We start from the raw sequence: 25,657 nt of genomic DNA on the forward strand, positions 1-25,657 counted from the left end.
GTGTGTGTGTGTGTGTGTGTGTGTGTGTGTTTAGGGGTAGGAGTTGGAAGTGGAAGTGTTTTAAATGTATTTTATTTTTTGGACAGGGGCTCATTTATTCCAAGCTGGCCTCCTGTGGCTGAGAATGGCCTTGAACTTCTGATGTTCTTGCTCTACCTCCCAAGTGCTAAGATTACAGGCTTGCATTACCACATCCAGTTTTATACAGTGTGAGGGCTTGAACCCAGGGCCTAATGCATGCTGGGAAAATTCTCTATCAACTAGCCTATGTCCCCAGTCACCGTTGAAAGGACAGCCTTAATAGTGACTGGCCTTGCTGGGCAGTGGTGGTGCATGCATTTAATCCCAGTACTTGGGAGGCAGAGGCAGGTGGATCTCAGTGAGTTCGAGGCCAGTTTGGTCTACAGAGCGAGTTCTAAGAGAGCCAGGGCTGTTACACAGAGAAACCTTGTCTTGAAAAACAAAAAAAGCAAAACAATAGTAGCATAATAACAGTGGCTGGCCTTGGTACTTCATTGCCTTTCCCAGGTTGACTGGACTGAATACAAGCAGGCTTTCAGCATCCATCCCCGAGCTTTCTGTGGGCCCAGCTGCCCACACCAGGTTCATTGCCCAAATGAGGCGTTGCCCTGGCCCACTGTCCAAGTGAGGCCCAGCCCAGCGCTGCTAGCACCAGTCTGAAAGCTCCTTCATCTAGAGGCTTGGGGCCAAGAAGGGGTCCCCCAACAGTTCTGAACCCAAGCAGACCCAGAACAAGGCCCACCAAGGACTTGAAATGGCTTTGGGGGTCTCTGGGAAGTGGGTAAATTAAAGTGGACCCCGCCAGATTCTCAGGACTGCTTCCTGACCACAGCCACTTCCCTCCTGAACAGAAGGCTCTCATATGGAAACATCCTCTCCCTCAGGGGTATTTCCAGTGTCTAGTCAGAGCCAAAGCCCAGTTCAGCAGAACCGTATATGCCACTGTTGCTACGACTCAGGTTTCACAATGCCAACCACCGCCCTCTTCTCTGCACTCTGCAAAGGGCATTGGCTTAACGTGGCCACTAACCGTAATTCCAGTCTGCTTTGTAAATATCTGTCCATGCCAAAACCCACAACAGTGTGTTTCTTTTCTTACGAGGTTAGAATAAGAACCAACCACCCAGGGAGGTGGGGGTGTCTCTGTATGTGATTGCTTAATGTCCTGTGACTAATTTGGTTTCTTTGTATCCAGAAGACAGCTACCTTCCTCCAAAAACTGTTGTCTTTGTTAAATACGGAGTTATATAATCATTCGTGTTTCCTTTTTCTCCTTGGCTTCCAGGAAGCTCAGTGCTGAATCTAATAGCCCTGACTGCATATCTCAGTGACTACCCTGTGTTGTGACACCACCCTTTTATGTCTCCTTATTTTAACTGAGTTTGTGTTTTCTTTTTTCTTTTTTTATTGATATTTATTGAGCTCTACATTTTTCTCTGCTCCCCTCCCTGCCTCTCCCCTCCCCACTTCAACCCTCCCCCAAGGTCCCCATGCTCCCAATTTACTCAGGAGATCTTCTCTTTGTCTACTTTCTACTTCCCATGTAGATTAGATCTATGTAAGTCTCTCTTCGTGTCTGCATTGTTGTCTAAGTTCTCTGGGATTGAGGTTTGTAGGCTGGCTTTCTTTGCTTTATGTTTAAAAATCACCTGTGAGTGAGTACATTTGATAATTGTCTTTCTGGGTCTGGGTTACCTCACTCAAAATAATGTTTTCTAGCTCCATCCATTTTCCTGCAAAATTCAAGCTGTCATTATTTTTTTCTGCTGTGTAGTAAGTACTCCATTGTGTAAGTGTACCATGTTTTCCTTATCCATTCTTCAGTCAAGGGGCATTTAGGTTGTTTCCAGGGTCTGGCTATGACAAACAAAGCTGCTATCAACATAGCTGAGCACATGTCCTTGTGGCACGATTGAGCATCCTTTGGATATATACCCAAAAGTGGTATGACTGGGTCTTGAGGAAGGTTGTTTCATAATTTTCTGAGAAATCGCCACACTGACATCCAAAGGGGTTGTACCAGCTTGCATTCCCACCAGCAATGCAGAAGTGTTCCCTTTTCCCCACAACCTCTCCAGCATAAGTTGTCATCATTTTTTATTTTGGCCATTCTTACAGGTGTAAGATGGAATCTCAGTTGTTTTGATTTACATTTCTCTGATGACTAAGGATGTTGAACATTTCCTTGTACTCCAATTTTTTATTTATTGGATTATGGGATCTTTTGGTGTCTAATTTCTTTTTTTTTTTTTTTTTTTTTTTTTGGTTTTTCGAGACAGGGTTTCTCTGTGGCTTTGGAGCCTGTCCTGGAACTCGCTCTGTAGACCAGGCTGGTCTCGAACTCACAGAGATCCGCCTGCCTCAGCCTCCCGAGTGCTGGGATTAAAGGCGTGCGCCACCATCGCCCGGCCTGGTGTCTAATTTCTTGAATTCTTTGTATATTTTGGAGATCAGACCTGTCTGATGTGGGGTTAGTGAAGATCTTTTTCCATCCTGTAGGCTGTCGTTTTGTCTTGTTGACTGTGTCCTTTGCTTTACAGAAGCTTTTCAGTTTCAGGAGGTCCCATTTATTAATTGTTTCTCTCAGTGTCTGTGCTGCTGGGGTTTTATTTAGGAAGTGGTTCCCTGTGCCAATGTGTTCAAGTGTACTTCCCACTTTCTCTTCTATAAGGTTCAGTGTGGCTGGCTTTATGTTGAGGTTTTTAATCCATTTGGATTTGAGTTTAGGCATGGTGATTGATATTCGGGTCTTCTATTCAGTTCCAGAGTCTGTATTTTCTAATTCTAAACTGCTCCCGGTCTAGTTTTCTAGAACTCACAGAGATCCAACTGCCTCTGTCTCCTGAGTGCTGGAATTAAAGGTGTATGCCACCACTGCTGGCTTATTTTTACAGAGGTATCATACTAGGCTCAGGCTGGCCTGAAGCTCACTATGTATGTAGTTCAGGAACTCACCTTGTGAGAGCCTTGCACTGCCAAACACCTGCAGAGGGCAGCACAACAAGCAGCTGGCTTTGTCAGCAGGGGGTCCAGGGAGATGAGTACCTTTTCAGGAGGCCATTTGGAGGACTGGATTGAGCGTGTTTAGAACACCTGTCGTTTCAACTTAGAAGTCGTGTTTCTAGGAGTCTGTGCCATGAAGATGATCCACAATACGGAAACATTCCTTGCCAAGATATGTTCACAGTGGGCTGTTCATACTGAACATGGAGTCGATACAAATATTTGGTAGCCCAGGAACAGTCCGGACAGTGAGTTCACTTCTGGAGAGCAATTTTGGCACATCTTGGCTAGCAGCTATGAAGAAGCAGACAGTAAGCCAGCGCTGTGGAGGAACTGGAGGCAGGAGGCCTTGGTGTTCAAGGTCATGCGCAGCAGGCTTCTTGACCGGCAAGGAAGAAACACCCACCACACACGAGGGTTCTTCTCAGATCACGCTTTACTGGAGTGCATTTGGTTGAGGGAGAGCATAAAGCGAAGGGGGGCAGAAAACGAGAGAGCAGGGGAGAGAGAGAGAGATTAGAGGGAGACGCGAGAGACGCTAGGGAGAGACGCTAGAGAGAGAGAGAGAGAGAGCAAGGGCACAATGGCGGCTGCTTATATTGGGAATTGGCACATGGGTCGCCCTGTGATTGGCTGCCACCATCAGCTGACACCAGACTGCATCGAGATAGGCCCAGGGACCCATATTCACTGCGCATGCGGGAAGCGGGGACAGGCAGCTCTCAAAGGCATAGCCAAATACGGAGTTGTTTATAACCAGCAAGACAGGATGTGGTGCCATCTTGCAATGGCGATCCTGTCCGGCTCCCTGCAGTCATGCCTAGCTACACACTGAGTTTTGAGACCAGCTTGGGATACATGAGACTCTTTCCAAAATCTGAAACAACGTCTGTGAAAGATAAAAAAAAAAATCAATTTTTTATCCACTTAAACCAGATTTCCAATATTCAAACCCTAGGTCAGGGCTAGGTCTAGACTTTCCCCAGTGCCCCACAGTTTGAGAACAGCCAGTAGCTCCTCCAGCTGCCACCTCAAAGGGAAGGAGAGCTTCTTCTGAAGCCAAATGTGAGTGACCATGGTCCCAGAACATGAATTTAGGTCACCCCCAAATAACATATTCTGATCTGATGATAGTGTAGTGAAGGTTTCCTAATAACACAATAGAATGAAATTATAAATGGAGGTAGTTTTAAATTTTTTTTAAATTTCAACTTAAGCTGGTCAGGTGGTGCACACCCTTGATCCCAGCCCCTGGGGGGCAGAGGCAGGCAGATTTCTCTAAGTTCAAGGTTAGACTGGCCTACGGAGTGAGTTTCGGCACAACTAGGGCTACCTAGTGAAATCCTGTCTCAAAACAGGCCCCTCCCCCCCAAAAAAAGAGCTAAAAAGTATTTTTAAATATTTATTTATTGCATGTATGAGTGTGTGTGCCACTGGACGCATGTGGGAGGGGACGTGTGTAGTCTGGTGGCAGCCATCTTCACCCTCACCAAACCATTGCCATCTCAACTCAAGGACGTGTGTAGTCTGGTGGCAGCCATATTCACCCTCACCAAGCCATCTGCCATCTCAACTCAAGACAACTTGGCTGGGAACCTTCACATTCCAACTCTCCAGCGGCGCGAGGAATCTTATACGCTGTCTTGCGCTGGCGTGGGTTTTGGGGGGGAGGGGTTGTTGTTTTTCTTCTGAGAACTGGACACAGGGGACTCCCTGTTTACACTCGTCACTCCACTCCAACCTTCCCACATCTGTTCTCGAGTCCCCAGTCCCATTTTCGTTCAGATCCATTTTGTGATCTCTGAGTCTAGTAGATTGGCAGTGTGCCTTCTCAGGCAGCTTCTTTGCATCCCGCACCCCCCAGGAGGCGGGGCTCAGACCTGGTTCTCCCCAGCAGCACGCAGGTCAGGGGTCACTGCGCTGGGTGTGGTCATCACTCATTCTTTTTTCTGGCTATCAAAGGTGCAGATAATTAATAAGAAGCTGGATCTTAGCAACGTCCAGTCCAAGTGTGGCTCGAAGGACAATATCAAACACGTCCCGGGCGGCGGCAGTGTGAGTACAATCACACTCTCCACGCAGTATGCTGCAGCCTTTGCTGAGACACGTGTCATAAGTGTGTACTTGGGAGACATTGCAGAGAATAAATCCCCGCAGGCTCAGGGCCTCTGGTGTCCCTACACTTAGGTTTGCTGCCCCCAGACACCCCCCCTCCTCATGTTCAGTGAAGAACCCAGCAGAATCGGGACAGCAACTGGCTCCGGCTGGCCCTTCCCTGAGAAGCTGGGTCCCCGCAGTACCGTGCCCATGTCCCTAGAAGCCCCACAGCCTGCTAGAAATGGGCTGAAGACTGTGGCACCCAAGCCTGGACTGTCACCTCTCCGGAGCCTCATCTCTGGAACAGTTCTGCTGTGGATGGACGGTCCATATGATCTGAGCAGATGCTAAGGACTTCCTGTCCCATGTCAAGGGCAGAGAGGGTCCTAGCCACCCTAGTCACCCTCCATTTCTCATCTGGGAAGCAATTCCTAAGCCTCAGTTAAAGTTTAAAACCAGCCCCCACTCCGCCTCACCCCCCCTCCAATACAGGGACTCTGGCTGCAAAGAGCCTAAGAGAGCGTGCGGGTGGTATCTATTGCCCGAGTCCGGTTTGCCAGAGAAGAGTTGCTTAGGATTTTAAATATTTCCTCTATACACCCAGCTTATCGGCAGTGAGTCCCTGCAAGATGTTCTCAGGCTTCCCTGATGGGCTTAGAGACTCCAGTGTCCTCCTGGCTAGCCTGTGTCCACAGGGCAGGATATGCAAACTGGCCTGGGCTTCTCCAGGCCAATTCCTTCATCCCCAGCTCTGGGTCAGTCCCAGGAGGAGCTCTGGCTCTCTGAGAGAGTTCCTACTGGCTCAATCTTGTGACTGTGTGCCCTGGCCCACAGGGTTTATTCTTGCAATGTGCTTCTGCCTCCTGCCCTGGCACCTGCCCTGCCTTCTGCCTCTCGGACCTTTGGCCCCAGAGCAGCAAGTGCTGGCCTTGTGGCTACTGCTTCTTACGCTTCCTCACGGTGTCTGCTGTTTCCTCTGTTACTCACGGTGCTCCTGCCATCCCCACCCCGTACTTGTGGTTTTTTGCTTCAGAAGGAGAGGCGCGGCTGTTGGCTACACTGTAGTTATTGTCCAGCCTGATGCCCTCTCTGTGTACATTCAATAAACTGTTCTAGAAAGAGATGGGTGGGGGAAAGAGATGGTCACTAATGACTCCCGTTGCTATCTTTGTCCCTGGGCCCTTTAATGTTGTCATGTAGGGTGTGTTGACCTCCCAGCCCAGGCCTGCTGTGGTTGGGGAGGAAAGACAGGGCATCTGGTTTGGCTCATGTCTAGCCTGCTGCTGGGGCTGAAGGTTCTGGCTCCAGTGGGCTGCAGAGGGCGGATGCCCCTGCAGGGGAAATGGGGAAGAGCCAGCGCAGGGCAGCTCTGGTCACATGCTGGTTGCCTGATGAGGCTCCAGTGCCCAGGATGTCAGGGAAGTTTCCTAATGTGTGCAGCAGTGTGTCAGCCTGTGGACTGACCTATGACCTTATATAGAGTCACAAGATAAACTATGGGCTGACCATGAGGACTGTCCTTGGCCTGTGGCCACTGTTGTCTACAGGATGGACCTGTAGAGAAAGCTCTCTTGAGGGAAGGAGCTGGTGGTTATAGCCTCTGGCATTTTGGGTTGCAGGATCCCTGGCCTAGACTGCACATCTGGCTTGTTGCTGGCTCTTGCTAGGGTAGAGGGACTTGCTGCTCCTCCATCTGTGCCTCCTGGCTGGGCTGTGGCCTCCAGTCTAGGGCTGCTTCCCCACGCCCCCGTACATTCCTTCCTCCTCTGGTCATTCCAGGCTTCCAACAGCTCTTACCCTGCCACACCCTGCCACTGACTCGAGACTCTACCTGGGCCTGGAAGAGTGAGGCTCTGGTCCCTCTAGCATTCCTGTCTCCTCTTGGAGATCTCAGGCTCCCATGGGTTGCAGAGCGCAAGTTCTCCTGTTGGGGGAGCCAACCCCTTTGCTCTCCCATCATCACCTGCCCCAGAACTCCCACTAGACCCTGGATCTGTCTGCAGAAAGTCTTCGGGACCATCTGCTCTTCGTCCACTTTCACAGGGGCAGGGTGACACCCCAGCACACTGACGGGTGAGGACACAGCCGCCTCTTCCATCAAGTCCATTAGCAGAAAAAAAAACCACATTGCACACACACGCATGCACACACACACACGCATGCACACACACGCGCGCGCACCCCCCCCACACACACACAACACAGCATACAATCAGCACAGCTCTCCATGAAAATGAGAGGGGTCTGTCCGTTTAGCCATCTATAGAACCTTGCTTTGCCAACTCTCACATGGACAGGAGATGACCCTCTCCCTCACTGGAATGACCCCACTGGTGGCCTATATAGGAGACCCATTTGGAAGGTGGCGGTTAGTGACCAGCTCTCTAAGCTGCAAGCCGCAGTTCTGAGAGACTGGCTTCCAGGAGCCCCATCTACCTGGGTGGCCTCCTTCAGGGTGTTCTCTCAGGACGCAACTGTCATTCCCCAGAGCAGGCCTTTCTGCTGTGCCACACGAAGGATCCTCGGGCTGGCAGGTCTCCCTGTGTGTCCTGTCTGCTCACTCACGCTTGCTGAGCCACTAAGCCTGTGATTTCTGCTGTGTGCCTGCCCTCCCTGTTAGTGTCGCTTTGCTTTTTCCAGTAGAGGGAGGATGAAGTGTCCAGGGGACACCACATGGCTCTTACCTGAGTCATAGCGCTGTCCTGGGTCCTGTATGCCACCCGATGGTCCAGGGCTGTGGGAGTTTCCTGGATGGTCACTCCTTCTTGCCACCTCTCCTCTCTGAGTCCCTTCTGAGGAGATCACCTGGAGGCTGCAGGCCACTTCCTCCACTGTGTGTGATTGGTCTTTCCTCAGTGAAAAGATTTGTGTTTATGTATTTAAATATCTGCTAAATAGTGTGATCAAGGACCAGGCGTCCCTGTTTTTCCTTGAGAGTTTCTTTGGGTTTCTGGAATTGAAGATGGTCCCATAGTCACTTTGTGAGGACCCAGTTTTCTGGGGGTGTGGGGATTGTCTGGATTTGGGGAGCATATTATCCTCCCTGAGTGGGGTCTATCAGAAGCTGGTGGAAGCCACTGGCAAGTGGTCCATTGGAATTTGCTTTGTGTTACCCCCCTAGTAACATAACCCCCTTTATTCTCTGTCTCGTTCCCGCCCTTTCTGACCTGCAGGTACAAATTGTCTACAAGCCAGTGGACCTGAGCAAGGTGACCTCCAAGTGCGGCTCCTTAGGCAACATCCATCATAAACCAGGTAGCCCTTGAGGAAGGCAGGCTGTGGGATGGGAAGGTGCTGGCTAGGCCGGCAGGTGCCTCCTGGAATACGGCAACCTGGGCAGTAAACATTAAATGTGAAGGTGCTGTGTGACCCGGGAGGTGTGACTGTCCCTGCCAGCTCCTGAGCAGGGCTTTTCCAGCCTAGACAAGGGGTGGAGGGAGAGGGAGAACTGGTTCCAGATTCCATCGTGTGGCTCTCCAGAAAAGCCTGTAAAACAGGACCAGCCGTGGGACCGATTGGACCCCCGAAGGCCAGCTCTGTGGACATCTCAGCTTTGTCCCAGCCAGCACGGGGGTCACTTCAACAGCTATGACATAAGACCTTTCTGGGCTGTTGTCCTACCTTCGCTGTGACTTTGTTTAAACAAAGCACCCTTCCCAGGATAGTAGTACAAGTCACCTCCCCTCCTGCTACACCCTGGTGTGGTGACCCAAGTCAAAGAGGCAGACGGTGTTAGGCTCTCTCCTCATTGTGCATTTGACATGCAATGTGATTCCAAGGTCTTGAGGGGCTGTGGCTTCAGGATGCTCAAATGAAAAATCTCCATTGCGCCGGGCGGTGGTGGCGCACGCCTTTAATCCCAGCACTCGGGAGGCAGAGGCAGGCGGATCTCTGTGAGTTCGAGACCAGCCTGGTCTACAGAGCGAGTTCCAGGACAGGCTCCAAAGCCACAGAGAAACCCTGTCTCGAAAAAGCCAAAAAAAAAAAAAGAAAAATCTCCATTGCTGGAAGTCTAGAGTTCAGCTTGCCTTCTCCTGGCCAAGCTTCCTGTACCTTTGAAGGATCTCAGGAGAAAGATTTTGTGGAGTAAATACCCGATGTACATCTCAATTAGAGAAGAGGCAGGTGATTTGGAAGTCCTTACAAGGGCTCCCTTGTGGCCAAGCCTCCTTCCAGATAAAGCAGAGCCCCGACAACTCCCAGAGGGGGGGCTGTGCTTGTGATCCCTGGCCCAGCCTCTGCAGGAGTCAGAATGGGCACATCAATGAATGTACCCTGCCAGGATGGTGACAACTAACCTAATTGCTATCAAGCCTCCAGCAGCCCCGGGCACTTTGCTCTGCAGGCCGTGACCTCATTTAATATATGCTAAGTCCCCCAGACCACAGATGATGACAAGAGGCTCTTGTGTGGGTTGTGTTCCAGGAGGGGGCCAGGTGGAAGTAAAATCTGAGAAGCTGGATTTCAAGGACAGAGTGCAGTCTAAGATTGGTTCCTTGGATAATATCACCCACGTCCCTGGAGGAGGGAATAAGAAGGTAAGGGGGGACAAATGGGGAGGTCACATGGGGAGGGGGGGTAGTGGAGTGGGCTAGGCTGGTCCTAGAAGGCCCCATATGGACTGTCTAGCGATGGGTTCTCACCCTGAGCTCAGTGTACCAAGAAACACGGCATGAGACCAAAGACAGATCTTTTCTGCTGGTTGCCAGGAAAGCTAGCGCCAACTAGCGATACTGAGGATGAGCCTCAGCTGGTAGAGCGCTTGCCTAGCACGCACAGAGCCTGGGTTCTGTCCCAGCACTGCATAGACTGGGCATAAACTGTAATCCTGGGTGGAGGCAGGAGGGTCAAGGGTTCAAGATCACCCTTGGCTGCATTGTAGGTTTCAGGCCAGCCTGCACTACCTGAGATTCTCACCAGACAGACAAAGGACAAAGTCTGCGGTTCTGAAGAGAAGTGCTCCCACTGCTGCCACTGAGGCTGCTGTGTCTTGTCTCAGGGCTGAGGACTGGGTACCTAGTAGACATGCGTATGTGTGGGGTAAGGGCACACAAAGGTGTGTGTGGCTCCGAGCAAGCTCCTCTTGCCCCCGCACAGGGTGTGATGAATGTTGGGCCGCCCTGGCTTCTCCTCTTTGGTACAAACCACCTCCACACTTGCCTGGTCCAGTATCGTGCAGATAGTCTCCTTGGCAGGGTCCTCCCGGGAAATAACTGAACAGAGGGAATTTTCTGGAATCAGACCTAGCCCAGCACGAGAAAGGGTACTTACCCAAGGTGGCTCAGTTGTCTTTCTACTTGGCCATGTTGGGTGGCCCCTGGGAGTCCCCTGCCTGGCAAGTCCCCACAGCTCCTTGCTTTCCTCTGCAGCTGCATGCCTGCATCCACTGCTTATGTAAAGCCCCTGGTGACCATGAGGCACCTGAACTGCTGAAGCGCCTGGCCGGCATACACACAGCCAGCAGGCTGAGGGGTTCTTCCCCGAGATGGCCTATAAGGGCAGATCCTCTGGTCTTTAGGACCCCAAAGCGGACACAGACCTTTGTTGCCCGAGAGCAGGAGATCCTCCAGTCTTGGAAGCTGACAGAAGCTGAAGAAAGGAGGCCATACCTGAGGGCTACTGGGCAGGCTCCCTTCTCTGGGAAGGTGGGAAAACCTCCTCAACGGCCAGAGCTCTGCTAATTCTGCCACACATTGCTCAATTTAAATACAAAACCTCCTGTATTTCATTCCCATACGGGACCTCTTGGCCATAGGCAGTCATAGGCCTGAATCTACCTCAGTCTGATCCAAAAGGACTGGAGCAGATCTAGGCCTTGGAGATTCCCTGGGTAAGGGAAGTTCTCCACCAACCTGGGAACTTCTGTGCCCTGGGGGAAGCTCTGGGCAGGCAGGACTCCCCCGGGGGCCTGATGTAGGCAGAGCTTCAGTGTGCGGGCCTGTTTCTCCTTCAGAGAAATACTGGCACCCCAGAGGTGGGGTGAGATCCAAACAAAAGAAGGTCCCTGTGTCCTAAGACTGGAGAACTGGAGACAGGTGGATCAGGAGTTCAAGGTTACCCCTGAGCTGCACAGAATTGGAGCCAGCCTGGGCTACCTGAGACCTTATCTCACAAAACCAGAAATAGCTGGCCATAGTGGATCAAACACCTTTAATCTCAGCATTTGGGAGGCAGAGGCAGGCAGATCTCTGTTGAATTTGAGGGCAGCCTGGTCTATATATTGAGATCCAGGACAGGTGGGGCTAATAGAGCGACCCTCTAACACACACACACACACACACACACACACACACACACACACACACGCGCGCGCGCGCGTGTGTGTTTACATACACACTTTTTAAAAAATATTTATTTATTTATTATGTATACAATATTCTGTCTGTGTGTATGCCTGCAGGCCAGAAGAGGGCACCAGACCCCTCCATAGATGGTTGTGAGCCACCAGACCCCTCCATAGATGGTTGTGAGCCACCATGTGGTTGCTGGGAATTGAACTCAGGACCTTTGGAAGAGGAGGCAATGTTCTTAACCTCTGAGCCATCTCTCCAGCCCTACATATACACGTTTTAATAAAAGATTCTCTCAAGTACAATAATATGGAAGATCCCTGTTAACCAAAAAGAAGAGCATACGAACGCCTGATTTTTCTCAATGTCCACATTCAAGCTCCAAGCAAGAAGGACTCTTCACTTAGGGTCTCTGACCTTGGAAGTTGTATGGAAATACCGTGTATGTGTAGCATACATATATGCACACATGGCTCAAAGTCTGGGATCCAGAACAAGGTTGAGACATTTTGTGTCTACCCCTTTTATGTAGAGACATGCCTCAGACTGCTTTCTGCTTCCCTTTAGACTCCTGGCTATATAGCATTGTGTGTCTGCACCCCCAACTGTGTGTGTGTGTTGCATGTACATGAGTATGCAAGTGAGCACACCCATGTACATGCATGCAGAGGCCAGAGCAGAACATTAGGTGTCTTTCTCTTTCTTTCACTGTCTATCTTTTTGCCTTGAGACAGGGATAGGGTCTCTCACTGAACTGGAAGCTTGCTGTTTTTGCTAGACTGGCTACAAGTGAGGTTCTGGGATGTAACTGTTTCCATCCACAAATGCTGAGTTTACAAGTTATAGACATGCACAGACCTGCCCTGATTTTTTTACTTGGGTGCTGAGGATTCAAACTCAGGCCTTTGTGTTAGCAGAGCAAGCACTCCTATCCACTGAGCCATCTCCCTAAGCTTGTGATATCATTTCTTAAAAAGGGCTTCTTGGCATTACAACTTCTAGCACCCCCGCTAGTGGGTGCCACCTGAAAATACCTTAATAATCTTAATAAAGTGTGTGTAGCCATTACCGCTGGTACCAGTGATTCTACAGCAGGCCCTTTTCTTTTCTCTTGTGGCTACCCCTTTGGTGCTTTTAGCCCCAAATTGGCAACAATCTAGCAAAACACAGAGTCCAGAGCAAGGGGTGTGTTCAGCATGCCTGAGGCTACGGGTTGCATCCCCAGTACAATTAAACAAACAAACAAGGGATGGCGGGATTGCTCAGTGGGTAAGAGCACCAGCTGCTCTTCCAGAGGTCCTGAGTTCAATTCCCAGCAACCACATGGTGACTCACAAATATCTGTAATGAGATCTGGCCCCCTCTTCAGGCCTTAGGCATACATGCAGGCAGAACACTATGTACATAATAAACAAATCTTAAAAAAAGAAAGATAAGTAAATAGTCATACATATTTAGGATAATATACCCATGTAAAATGATGCATGCAAAGTCACTGGAGGTTGTTCCTATTCGGCATTGTTTGTAGTTGCAGAGAAATGGAACCTCCTCCACTTCTGTCAGGGAGGAGATAGATTTCGATGTAGATGCTGTAATGGGATAGAATAAGTAGCCCTTGGCATGAGGAAGTTCTCTGTGGAATAATCAAGTATTAAGCCTGAACCTTGGTGGCACACACTTGTAATCTCAGAAACTGAGAGACAGAGGGATTCCTAAGGATAGCTAGTTCCAGGCCAGCCTGGGCTAAATAGTAAGATCTTGCCTTAAAACAAGCCAGGCCAGTGCTCGCTTCGGCAGCACATATACTAAAATTGGAACGATACAGAGAAGATTAGCATGGCCCCTAAAAAAAAAAAAAAAAAAAAAAAGCCAGGCCAGTGAGATTGCTCAGTGGGTAAAGGTGTTTGCAGTCAAGTCTGATGCCCTGAGTTTGGTCCCCAGGACCCAGATGTTAGAAGGAGAGAACCAACTCATACAAGTTGTCTTTGATCTCCTCACATGCACTAGGGCACATGCATGCACATACACACACATACAGAGACACATTCACACACACATTCACAGAAACACAAATGAATGTAGAAAGATTAGACAAACAGCCAGGTGTGCTGGTACATGCCTTTAATCCCATCACTCAGGAAGCAGAGGCAGGCAGATCAGAGTTCCAGGTAAGCTTGATCTACAGAGCCAGTTCCAGGACAGCCAAGACTACATAGAGAAACCCTGCATCAAAATAAAATAAATAAATGAACCGGGCAGTGGTGCCGCATGCCTTTAATCCCAGCACTCAGGAGGCAGAGGCAGGCGGATCTCTGTGAGTTCGAGGCCAGCCTGGTCTACAAGAACTAGTTCCAGGACAGGCTCCCAAACTGCAGAGAAATTTATATATATTCATATATGAGTAAATGAATGAATGAATAAAAACAGACAAACAAAAGAATGTTTTCTCCCTTCACAGAGTCTGTCAGTCAGGGCTGGTCTGCGTTCCCTAGGCTGTCACTCATCTCACCCTATACTTCTTGCAGATTGAAACCCACAAGCTGACCTTCCGGGAGAACGCCAAAGCCAAGACAGACCATGGAGCAGAAATCGTGTACAAGTCGCCTGTGGTGTCTGGGGACACATCTCCACGGCACCTCAGCAATGTGTCCTCCACGGGAAGCATCAACATGGTGGACTCCCCACAGCTTGCCACACTAGCCGATGAAGTTTCCGCTTCTTTGGCCAAGCAGGGTTTGTGATCAGGCCCCTGGGGCGGCAAATAATCGCGGAGAGAAGAGAGAGTGAGAGTGTGGAAGAAAAAAAAAAAGAATGATCTGGCCCCTCGCCCTCTGCCCTCCCCACTGCTCCTCACAGACCGGCTGACCGGCTTGTCACCTAACCTGCTTTTGTGGCTCGGCTTTGGCTGGGGACTTCAAAATCAGTGATGGGAATAAGAGTAAATTTCATCTTCCAAATTGATTCGTGGGCTAGTAATAAAATATTTTTTAAGAAAAACATGTAAAAACATGGCCAAACCCAACATTTCCTTGGACAATTGCTATTGATTCCCCCCCCCCAACCCCCTTGAGTCTTAGAGGGTGAAGGAGGCTCTGAAGGTTGTTTCTGGGGAGTTTTAAGGGACTAGGGCAACTGATTGCCGCAGCCCCACCCTAGGGGCATCAGGGACAGCAGCAGCGACAAAAGATTAGGAACTTGGTGTGTTTGTGGAGCTATAGGCAGGCAGGCGATGCTAATGTGTGTGGATGTGAAGCGGGGCTGAGGCAGCAAAGGCTGAGAGATGGGTGTCAGGGAGTCAGAGGAGAGAGGGAAGGAAGACAGGCTCCTGCCAAGTCGCTTGGGAAGAACAGGTAGCCCCAGTCACCTGCAGCAGCCTTAGAAGGCACAACTGCCTGTTTGGTAAGGCCCTGGGAAGTATGTGCCCCTTCTGTAGGGCAGCCCAGGCTGGAAGGTGGTATCTTGTTGCTTGGTTCTCTGAAGGCTGACCTTGACATCACAGGGCACTGGTTTATTCCTCCCTCTCCGCAGCGTGGGAGTCCTGAGCTGAGGGGCTTCATTCTCCTCTCACAGAAAACCCTGCTTTATTGAGTTCTGAAGTTTGGAATTGCAGCCATGATTTTGGCCACTTCACAGACCCGGGACTTTAGGCTAACCAGTTCTTCGTAAGGACTTGTGCCTCTTTGGGGACATCCGCCTGTTCTCAAGCTTGGTCCTCTGGCATTTCTGCAGGGTGAGGGATGGAGGAGGGGCGGACAGGCCTCCCACCCTCCCACAGCCACTGCAGCCCCTCCACCTGTCCATCACACCCACGTGTCTGCCGAGAGCCAGTCACTGCCGTTCTCTCATCCCGTCTCACTGTCCTGAGTGCTTAGCCTCCCCGCCCCCATCCTGGCCCTGGGTAGATGTGGGTAGTACCTGCTCTACACTAAGAGCTGGAGTCCAGGGAGGGCAAAGATTTGAAGCTCAGTCTCTAGTCCTACGTTCCACAAATCCAACCAGTGTGCCTGGAGATGACCCTGGACACTTCTGTCTGCTTTTTTTGTTTTAAACTTTAAATAGTGGTTGCCTCCTAGGTAGGCCCGGCCCTCTTCTCGTGTTGAGCTGGAGGCAATTCAAGTGCCAATATGTTGGCACCAGTAAGAGCAGACAAGACTCCCAGGGCAGGGCCACGTTCCTCTCATCCTTCTCTTCCACCCCAGCTTGTGATTGCTAGCCTCCCAGAGTCCAGCCACCAGTAAGTCCCCGTGCACATAATCAGCCCTCCACACCCCAACTTGGGGAACATACCCCCTGGGAATGTTCTCCTCCAATCCCCATGGAAGCGGTGCTGCCTGCCCTGCTGGAGCAGTCAGACATCTTCATAGATACAGCCCTTCCCTCCCCGTCTACACCCTGTGCGTTGTAGTTGGATTTGTCTGTTTGTGTGGGTTCACCAGTGACTATGATAGTGAAAAGAAAGGAAAAAAGAAAAAAAGAAAAAAAAAGGACGCATGTATCTTGTAATATTTGTCAAAGGGTTCTAGCTCACCACCAGGGATGGAGGTCCTGGGTATTTCTTGGCTCCAGGCCAGTGCAGTGCTTCACTGCTAGGACATCCTATATTTTCAAAGCTTTCCTCTGCAACTGGGACCTCACAGACACTGGATTGTGACATTGGAGGTCTCTTAGCTGCCCAGGCCTGAAGCACAGGACCAGAGAGACTCCACCTGTCAGGGAGAGCTTCCTGCTGGCCTGTTTTGCAGAGTGAAGATGGTCCTGCCTAATCACAGCCTCATGTCCCACAGCAGCCCTGTAAGATGGGCTGATAACTACTGCATCCCAAGAGACAAGGGCATCAGTGTCAGCTGCGAGAGCTGTGGCCCTAGAAATCCCATGATTCTCCAGAAGACATCCTTGGGCCCTCTCCAAAGCCTCGGCTGCCTTACCACAGGGCTTGGGATGAACTGCCCCACTGAGGAAGGGGACATCGTAGGAGACTCCCTTGGTGTCCGAGGTGTCAGCCCACTGACCTTGCATGAGCATCTCCTACAGCTGCAGGGAAGAGGCCTCAGGAGAAGCATAGGAGCCTCAGGCCCAATTTTATCACTTCTGGCTTGGATACAGTTGAGGAGTTAAGGACAGACACTGTGGATGGTAGAAGGAAGCAGCCAGCCTTTCCCATTAAAGAACAACCTACGGAGAAGCTCTCAGATGCTGACGGGCCCAATGGAGAAAAGGGAAGTGTGGCTTGAAGCATTGTCCCTTCATCATGGCTACCTATTCTGGTTTTTATCTTACTTCCCATTGTCCATTCTGCAGTTCCTGTCCTTGAATGGGGACACTAAAATATCTCTTGTAGGGAGAACAGCCCCAAAATAATTATTTGGAGTTATCAGGTCAGTGCTGGCTGATAGGCAGTTTACAATGAGAGTCTGGCTTGCGACTTCAGTGAGGACAATCCCCCAGGGGCACAGCACCTGTCCTTTCTTCCCATGCTTCCCTAGTCCAGAGCTGATGTCTTACTTAGGGTGGGCTAGATAGGGTATACCATATGCCTGGTTCCTCCAAGCTCTTAATTCACTTTATCAATAGTTCCATTTAAATTGACAATGGTAAGACTGTATCCTGTTTGAGATTGCTTTGTGCTATGGGGGGAGGGGGGAGGAGGAACATGTTAAGATATTTCACATGGGCAAATGGAAGCCTTGGAGTGTAGCCATCTGTAACCTTCATGATTATGACCACTTGCTAGAGAGAAGTGCCATGGCTTTAGCCTGGAGGCTTGTGACAGGCTTTCCCAAGGCAGAGACAGCCAGCTAGTTCCCTGCCTTCCCAGCCAGGTGTAGCTCCCAGGTTTGTGTAGGAATCTATGAACTACTCTTGTCTGCTGCCTTCTTTTGGTGTCCAGAGCCCACCATCCTGCCTCTTTAAAACCCTGGCTTCCTTCCCTCTAAGTCACTGGCACATCAGTTACCACTTCTGGGCTGGCTTCAGATCCACAGCCTACAACTACTAGCAGTAGCCAAGACCTCTTCCTTTAGTCTGTTCTCCAGTGAAATAAGTGGGGCCCAGGGCAGAGGTGGTAACCAACTATCTGAGGTTCTATGAGCCTCCAAACTTCTCTCTGGCTTCTGGAAGGGTTACTGTGGGCAGTATCTCAGTCTCACCCTCCTGATGGATTGCAGCCTGTGCAGTTACTGTGCTGGGCATGATCTCCAGTGCTTGCAAGTCCTATGATTTCTTTGGTGATTTTGAGGGGGTGGGGGAGGGACATGGAATCATTTTAGCTTAGCTTCCTGTCTGTGAATGTCCATGTAGTGTATTGTGTTTTAACAAACGATTTACACTGATTGTTGCTGTATAAGTGAATTTGGAAATAAAGTTATTACTCTGATTAAACAAAATCTCTGTTCATGAGTTCCAAATACAAGAAAACAAATTTACAAGTTCTTTTCCATTGAGAATTCAGAACAGGAAATGAAAAGTAAAACCAGACATTGGAGCGGCAGTTTTGGGGTCCTGGAGATATAGAGTACAGACTTGGTTTATTACCTTTGGCAAACTATCCTCAGACAAGGCTACATTAGTTCCTAGTTCCCAGTTCATTTGAAGCAAAGAAGTTTGGGGTGGGGTGTATGAGATTCCCCACCCCTGGAACTTAAGTGGGGGTGGTCTAGGCTAAAGTAAACTCAAAAGCCCATGTTGTAAATCCTACATGCATACCCATGTACTGCTGCTCTCTTACACCTTATAATCTTACTATAGAGCTGCTAGGGATACAGCAGCTTCTTGCTTGCAACATCTCAATCTCCGCCCCAATTTATTTAGTGCTATAGCATGTGACCAGAGGACTACCTTGGGTGTCAGTCTGTCCACCTTGAGACATTGTTCTCCTGCACATGTGTGTGCTGTTACCTGATTCCTTGCTGCTAAAGATCCTTGGATCTCAGCCTCCCATCTCACATAGGAACACTAGGATTACAGATGCCTGGCTTTAAGCTCACATTCAGGATCTCACACTGTGTACTTCATCCATTGAACCATCTCCCTGAGTTCTTTGGTAATATGTCAAGGTCATGATAGTCTTTAGATCTCCAATCTCAAAATACTTGTCTTCCCCAGTTCATTGATGTGCGTGGCCTCTGAAGGCAGCTGTTTTAGTCTAGTATATCCTGATGCATATAGAAGCAACACAAAAGCAGAAAAATGGAAGAACAGCTGAGTCTTAGAGAAGGCCCTTAGCCTTCTTAGACAAAGTAATTTACCCCAGGTAGCAAGAACCAACTTAGATACATGCAAATTACATACATTTTCATTGATCACTCCCCTCAAAGTCTGAAGGTGACAAGTAAAAATCCCCATTAAAGAGAAGTTTGAAATTCTATACTGCTTACCTCTTAAAGGAACAATGAGAGGGAATAAATCAATTCTGCTTCACTTCAGAGCAGACTATCTCTTACCTTAATCAAACACCCTTCACAACACCTAGCCAGCAAATCTCCAAACCCCAAAGAATGCTTGGGCTGCCACCATTGCCAGGCACACAGAGAATAGTATATCAAGAAAAGCATGACACATGACTTTCTGTATCTTTTTTTTATTATTTTTTTCATTTTCCTTCCTTTTTTTTTAAGCACTAGTCTGTGCTTTGCGAACAGAATCAAGACATTAACAAAGATCAGCTTCTCTGAAGAAAAGCATTTCTATAGAACAAAGACAGCTACATGTTTGCTGCCATTACACAGCTCAAAGCAGGAAAAGAAAATATTTACAAAATACAAGTTTTTTTAAATTTTTGTCTTTTTTTTGTTTTTTTTACAATGCTAAAAGGGTTATTCAGAATTTTCAACCTTATAAATAGAAGAAGCACTTTATGCATAGGGATATGGTGCATTATTGTTGTTTAAAGAAACAATGACAAACCTTTTAACTTGCAAACAAAAAAAAATCACTAATGTTGAAAATTGTGAAAAAACCCCAACCATTAAGCAGTCTGCCTACTATTTTTGTATAATTATAAAATGGCAGAAAAAGAAAATTCCTTTCTCCCTCCCCTTTTTTTGGTGATGTGATTATACATAAGACAGGCACAAGGCTAACGGGAGGTTGGTGGGGAACAATGGAAACCACAGCTAGGACCAGACAGTGTTCCACAGGCAAGGGGAGCAGAGATGAGGGAGTCTAAGTGACTGACAGGGACGTGAAAGAAACAGGGCATGTGACTACTACCGAGTGAAAACATGATACAGAAGTGATGCTGTGTACTCCAGACTTCCTTTTAGGGGTGTGGAAATGGGTTAAGCAGTCCAAACCCTATCTTCATAGATGTTCTGAGTGGAAGGACTAATGTGTCTGTGTGCATGAACAGGAGAGAAAAGATGGGAAAGGGCAGAACAGGGTGACCTGAGCAGCTGCAGCAGAGTACTGCAGCCAAGGAGCCGACAGATGACCGAATGCAGATGAAACTGGAAATAGGTCTTCAAGGTCCAGGCGACAAGGAGAAGCTAGTTGTACTGCTGGCTCAGAGCTCAGTGAGAAGACCTGGAAGAGAGCGCCAGCACAAGACCACCAAGGAGGGAGCCCAGCTAGAGCCAAGTCAAGCCACAGACTGGAGGGAAGGGGTAAGAGCCCAGATTGCTTTTATTCTATCCCATCCTAACCTAAGGAGACTGTGCTGACTTGGAGCTTTCTACCCACTGCCACCTGGCTGGTCCACCCTACCCCACAGGTGCAAGGGAGAGGGTGATCATCTAACATTGGGAAGTCCAGTGATCCAACAGTGCAGAGGATGTGCAGGACCAGGCCAGCAGGGTTTCTTCCTGAACTTGTCTGCCAACTGGAGGAAGTGCTCAGGTGTGACATGAAAACAAAACAAGGAAACAGAAACAACAAAACCAAACCAACCAAAGGAGGATCTAAATTCCTTAAATTCACTGAAAACTGTGAAAATTCCAGCATATGATGTTTGAATATCAAACGCAGAGATTTCTGAAGCTTTAATGCCAATAGTAGAGAGTCTATACAGTCTCATTTCCTGCTCATCTGTGAGTTGGGCGTTGAGCTGTGACTGCTGCTGTCAGATGCCGACTCTTGAGGGAGACAACAGGAGGTGAGGTGGGTGCCACCTCTGTCTCCCGACCAGTCTTGCTGCCTGAGGTGCGGCGAGTACAGCGTGCTGCCAGGTCCTGTGCATCCAACTGCTCCTCACATTCTGCCTGGGGACTGTAAGCCAGAGGGAAGGTCCGCCGCTCCCATGGTTGGACAGACTGTAGACAGACAAGATATTCTGGTGATGACGACCTAGTTTCAGCTCATTTCCTGGGCCTTCACACTTGTGGCCCAGCGTTGATAACCAGACTGTCTACTACTATTGGGAGAAGTTTAAGAAGACCCCTCCCCTAAGGTGGGTAACCCAGCACATTTCTAGTGTACTTCAAAACAAGGGAGAGGAAAGCTCTATCTTCAGTATATGCTGCCTCCTCACATACCCTCCCGCCATTTAATGGAGATACCCCTCACCTGTTCATCTAGCCCCAGCTCTGGTGTGGAGCAACGGGTGTCTTCATTGGCCAAGTGTCGCAGACTGTCCCGAGCCACAGGGGTGAGGGGGGCTGAGAGCAGTTCTGGGCTAATGGGACTTCTAGGAGATTGACCGTGGGAGAACTCTGACAGAGAGTGGCTACTACTGACATCAGGAGAGGCAGGCTGTGGGGTGGAAGGGTTGGCACTGCCCAACTGTGGGGTGGTCCGGCCGTCTGATGACCTGTAAGACCTATGAATCAAGGAATAGACAAGTGAGTGAGTACCTAGGTAATAGGCATTTCTTCTGTTTCTTTCTGGGGGGCAGGGGTAGTGAGAGGAGGAGTTATGGGAGAAAAAAAAAGCATCTACTCCAAAGCAGTTAAAATTCGAACTGACAGTAATGATGTTCTAAGATTCATTAATTCCATTTGCTTCCACTTTTACTCACATATGTAGGCATAAAAACATAAAAAAAAAAAAAAAAAAAAAAAAAAAAAGACAACTAAGCATTGAGTAACCATGAGTCTAAGAGAAAGTCCTGACTAGTGAATTCACAATAGGGACTAGTTGAGGTTTTGAAAACAAGTCAAAGAAAGATAGGTGGACTCCTGCCACCGTCTTTTTAGTTTAGTTTAGTGTGTGTGTGTGTGTGTGTGGGGAGAGGTATTAATGAGCATGAGCACCATGTTGCAGCATAAGGCATGGAGTAGAAGGACACCTTCTAGCTGAGTTTCTTCTACTGTGGATTTCAGTAGTCAAACTTAGAGGGTGAGCACTTTGAACCCATTGAGTCATTTAAAGATAAGATTACAAAACCTGTCCTCATCAAAAAGAGGATCATCTTGTGAGGCCTTCTAAATTCCTCCGGCTAAATCATCAGGAAACCAATAGGCCTGTAATCATACTTTCTTTGGCTACCATCCTCCCTCCTTCAACAGATTCTGGGAACCTGTGCCTGCCCATTACCTGCTGCCCCGACGCTGGGGTGGCACACTTGTGGTCCACAGCCACCTTGCCCTCTCCATCTCCTCACATTTGGCATGGAGGGCAGCAAACGCTGCATCAGAAAGGTCCTCAATCTGCAACAGAGCAGTTTCATTAATCTCTTTTTCCCAGGAAGCTAAGGTTATGAAATTGACAGAATAAATCTAGAACAACCCTCTCCCGAATGTAGATGCTTCTAGTTAGAGAGAGAGAAGACAATCAGCTCGAATTTGACACCTTGTATCTTTTTTTTTTTTTCCTTTTTGCTTTTCAAGATGGTTTCCCTGTGTAATAGTCCTAGCTGTCCTGGAACTAGCACTTGTGGACCAGGCTGGCCTTGAATTCACAGGGATTCACCTACTTCTGCCTCCCGAGGGCTGGGATTAAAGGCCTGCGCCACCACTGTCCAGCGACATCCCTATATCTTAAGGCATTTTGAGTGCATGCACCCATGACTGGTGTGTGTGTGTGTTCCTCTAAGACAGCATAACTATTGCATTACCTCCTCATTCTCTTCATCAGGACTCCCCTTCAGAGACTGAAGATCAACCTCTCGCCAGCTGAAAAACACAGGAATTTGAAAAAAAGAAAAGAAAGAAAATTATGGGACTGTAGGTTATAACTCTCCAATCTCGGGGGCTGGAGAGATGGCTCAGTGGTTAAGAGCATTGCCTGTTCTTCCAAAGGTCCTGAGTTCAATTCCCAGCAACCACATGGTGGCTCACAACCATCTATAAAGAGGTCTGGTGCCCTCTTCTGGCCTGCAGACATGCACACAGACAGAATATTATATGCATAATAAATAAATAAATATTTTAAAAAAATAATAACTCTCCAATCTCTAAATGAAGCCTCACACGCAAATACCCACAAAGGCCAGAAACAGAAGCATCAAGTTGAGGCTGGTAAGACTGTCAAACTCAAGTAAAACTTTAACTGCTTAAATAAACACTATATAATATCAATTGATTGGTATCATATAGGACATATCAGTCAATCTTATAGGGGCTGGAAATAAAGATTTATAAGAAGTCTGATTTGATATTGGGACAACACGTTTAGTATTTTAAAACACAGTCTGAGTGGCCTGCCAGGTTGTGACCTTGAGTAGGTGGATTCATACAAAGGAATAAGAGAAGCTATAACTTCACTCCTATCAAGCACCCACCTGCCCTGCTCCACTAACTCTCCCACCCTCTTATTTGCTCTTGCTTTTTGAAACAGCAGTCTCACTATGTAGTCCAAGCTGGCCGCAAACCCACTGCAATCCACCCACCTCAGTCTCCCAATTGCTAAGACTACTGATATGAACAATCCACGCCTGTAGCACAGGCTAGCCTTGAACCTGGCAATGACCATCTAGCCTCAGCCTCCCAAGGTCACAGATTACAGGCATGAGCTACCATGTCTGTTCACCCCCATTTTATTGTTTTTTTGAAAACCCACTATGCACTCGGAGGAGCTGGGATTATGAGTGTGGATTCATGCCTGAACCCAGACTCCTCTTTCAAAAAAAAAAAATTTAGGGATAAAGACTGCTTGGTCAGAAGAGAAAAAGTAGATACAGGACAACAGGAAGAGAGGGAGAGGAGCTGATTAAATAAGACTTCTACCTTGGAGTAAGGATTTCTTTGTATTGTAGTTTCTCAACACGAGTTGTTGCAGCAACAGACATCGGGATAACAATGTTATTGATATCGAATGAGCTTTCTCCCCTTCTTCTCCTCACTGGCTGCTGTAAGACAAAAGTTTAAATTTCAAGAGAGGTACAATTTAAAAATTTAAAACCATCAGTCATATGACAGGATGATCATGCACACAACACAGGTCCTGGGGTAGCAGTGGTCACCACAGTATCTAAACAGATTATCCCTGGCAGCAGAGTTTTTGGGGGCAGGGGTAGCAGGTGTTGGCCTCAAGGAGTAAATCCCATTTTACAAGGCTCCCTCTTAAATTGCTAGATTTTACAGGTGGGTGTCCTAGAGCCAATTTGGGTTCCTATTCCTTCATTCTCCTAACACTCTTCTTCTTCTTTTTTCTTTCTTTCTTTTTTTTTTTTTTTTTTGGTTTTTCAAGACAGGGTTTCTCTGTGTCTTTGGAGCCTGTTCTGGAACTAGCTCTGTAGACCAGGCTGGTCTCGAACTCACAGAGATCCACCTGCCTCTGCCTCCCGAGTGCTGGGATTAAAGGCGTGCACCACCACCGCCCGGCTCTAACACTCTTCTTTTAAAATCCTAAAACCCCTGTTCCAGAGCTAGAGAGGGCTGTCATTAAGAGCACTACTTGTTCTTGGATAGGACTAGGGTTTAGTTTCTAGTACCAACATGGTGGCTCACAACTGTCTGTAACCCCAAATTAGGGAAATGACACCCTTTTCTGACCTTTGCAGCCACATGTAGCAGTACAAATATATATGCAGGCAAAACACACACACACACACACACACACACACACACACACACACACACACACACAAATTAATCTAAAAATCTGTTTTACCCTTTCTCCTTTGTCAACAACTCTGGCTCTTAAACATAATGTTTCCACTCAGTGGTGACTGGTTAGATTAAATGCATTGATTTCTCTCATCAGAAAAGAGGCTCAAAAGGCAAGTCCACCTTAACAAACTATTTTACCTTAAGTTGCCATGAAAACCCTTTCCTCTTGAGGATCTCAACTCTTTAGCTAAGTCTGTACCAACCACTTTCTCAGCCCTTACATAACTCTCATCTATCTTCCTTTCTTTCTTTTTTCTATTTTTTTTTTTTTTTTGGTTTTTTGAAACAGGGTTTCTCTTTAGCTTTGGAGCCTATCCTGGAACTAGCTCTTGTAGACCAGGCTGGACTTGAACTCACAGAGATCCGCCCGCCTCTGGGATTAAAGGTGTGTGCCACCACCACCCGGATCTTTCTATTATGTTGGGGGAGAGAGGAATGGAAGGAAACTGAAAAGAAGGAACCTGTCTATAGCTTCCATCCCCTCCCCACACAAAGGAAATGTGTTCACAGTAAGTGGGAACATCAAATCTTTGGGGAAATAAGACTTTCAAGGGTTCAGTAACAAAAGGAGAATATGACATCTATGGTAGACAGGACACTAAGAATGAATAAAGCCAGGTATGGTGCTGCACATCTTTAATCCCAATACTTGGGTGGCACATGTAGGCAGATTTCTGAGTTCAAGCTTAGCCTGGTCTACACAGCAAGTTCTAGAAGAGTTCGAGCAACATAGAGTGACCCTGTCTTAAAAGAGTCCAGACAGAATAAATAAAGCAAAGAGCCAAAAGATCAAATCTTTTAGACAGAAAAAAAAAAAAAAAAGCCTCTATTAGCTGCTTCTGCCCGGAGAGCAAATACCTTATCCTGAAACAGCCTGTTAACTGTGAGAGGCCATAGGGAAACAGTGGGATGACAAACATGTTGTCATGGCAACAACACAGCTGGAAACACCCAAGAGCCTGCATTCACACTCAAACCACCAAGTGTGGTCAGTCCACAAGGGAATAGTAAGAAAGATAAGCTACTAGCTCCAACCAACTATTATATCCATCTCCTTGGAAGGTAAGATAATTCCATCATTTTAAGACACTGTAAGAAGCCGGGTGGTGGCAGCATATACCTTTAATCCCAGCACTCGGGAGGCAAAGGCAGGCGGATCCCTGTGAGTTCGAGGTCAGCCTGGTTTATAAGAGCTAGTTCCAGGAAAGGCACCATAGCTACAGAGACCCTGTCTCAAAAAAAAAAAAAAAAAAAAAAAAAAAA

General features: G+C 48.1%; 2 protein-coding genes and 1 non-coding gene across 18 annotated transcripts in view; 2 read left to right on the forward strand and 1 right to left on the reverse strand.

Moving 5' to 3' along the window:
- The window catches only part of Mapt (microtubule associated protein tau), a 101,787-nt gene extending 84,003 nt beyond the window's left edge, over nt 1–17,784 (forward strand). For 8 of the 12 annotated variants that reach the window (XM_013354566.2, XM_026777193.1, XM_005369396.2 and 5 more), the window contains 4 exons: nt 4,987–5,079; nt 8,295–8,376; nt 9,547–9,659; nt 13,937–17,784. In XM_013354566.2, coding sequence (XP_013210020.1) covers nt 4,987–5,079; nt 8,295–8,376; nt 9,547–9,659; nt 13,937–14,152 — 504 coding nt within the window. In that variant the 3' untranslated portion in view covers nt 14,153–17,784. The remainder of the gene's footprint in view (nt 1–4,986; nt 5,080–8,294; nt 8,377–9,546; nt 9,660–13,936) is intronic. The other 4 variants (XM_026777195.1, XM_005369399.2, XM_005369401.2 and 1 more) reach the window with 1 other exon arrangement.
- On the forward strand, nt 13,193–13,299 carry LOC113455483. Its single transcript, XR_003376584.1, has one exon. It is a non-coding gene; the product is annotated as a U6 spliceosomal RNA (small nuclear RNA).
- A 1,191-nt stretch (nt 17,785–18,975) lies between the features above and the next one.
- Kansl1 (KAT8 regulatory NSL complex subunit 1) overlaps nt 18,976–25,657 on the reverse strand; it is a 117,918-nt gene continuing 111,236 nt past the window's right edge. For all 5 annotated transcript variants that reach the window (XM_026777170.1, XM_005369404.3, XM_013354571.2 and 2 more), the window contains 5 exons: nt 23,510–23,631; nt 22,399–22,456; nt 21,879–21,991; nt 20,910–21,162; nt 18,976–20,656 (listed from right to left, as the gene is read on the reverse strand). In XM_026777170.1, the coding sequence (XP_026632971.1) occupies nt 20,429–20,656; nt 20,910–21,162; nt 21,879–21,991; nt 22,399–22,456; nt 23,510–23,631 (774 nt within the window). In that variant the 3' untranslated portion in view covers nt 18,976–20,428. The remainder of the gene's footprint in view (nt 20,657–20,909; nt 21,163–21,878; nt 21,992–22,398; nt 22,457–23,509; nt 23,632–25,657) is intronic.

This window comes from Microtus ochrogaster, unplaced genomic scaffold, assembly GCF_000317375.1.
Source record: "Microtus ochrogaster isolate Prairie Vole_2 unplaced genomic scaffold, MicOch1.0 UNK48, whole genome shotgun sequence".
Classification (NCBI taxonomy): Eukaryota; Metazoa; Chordata; class Mammalia; order Rodentia; family Cricetidae; genus Microtus; species Microtus ochrogaster.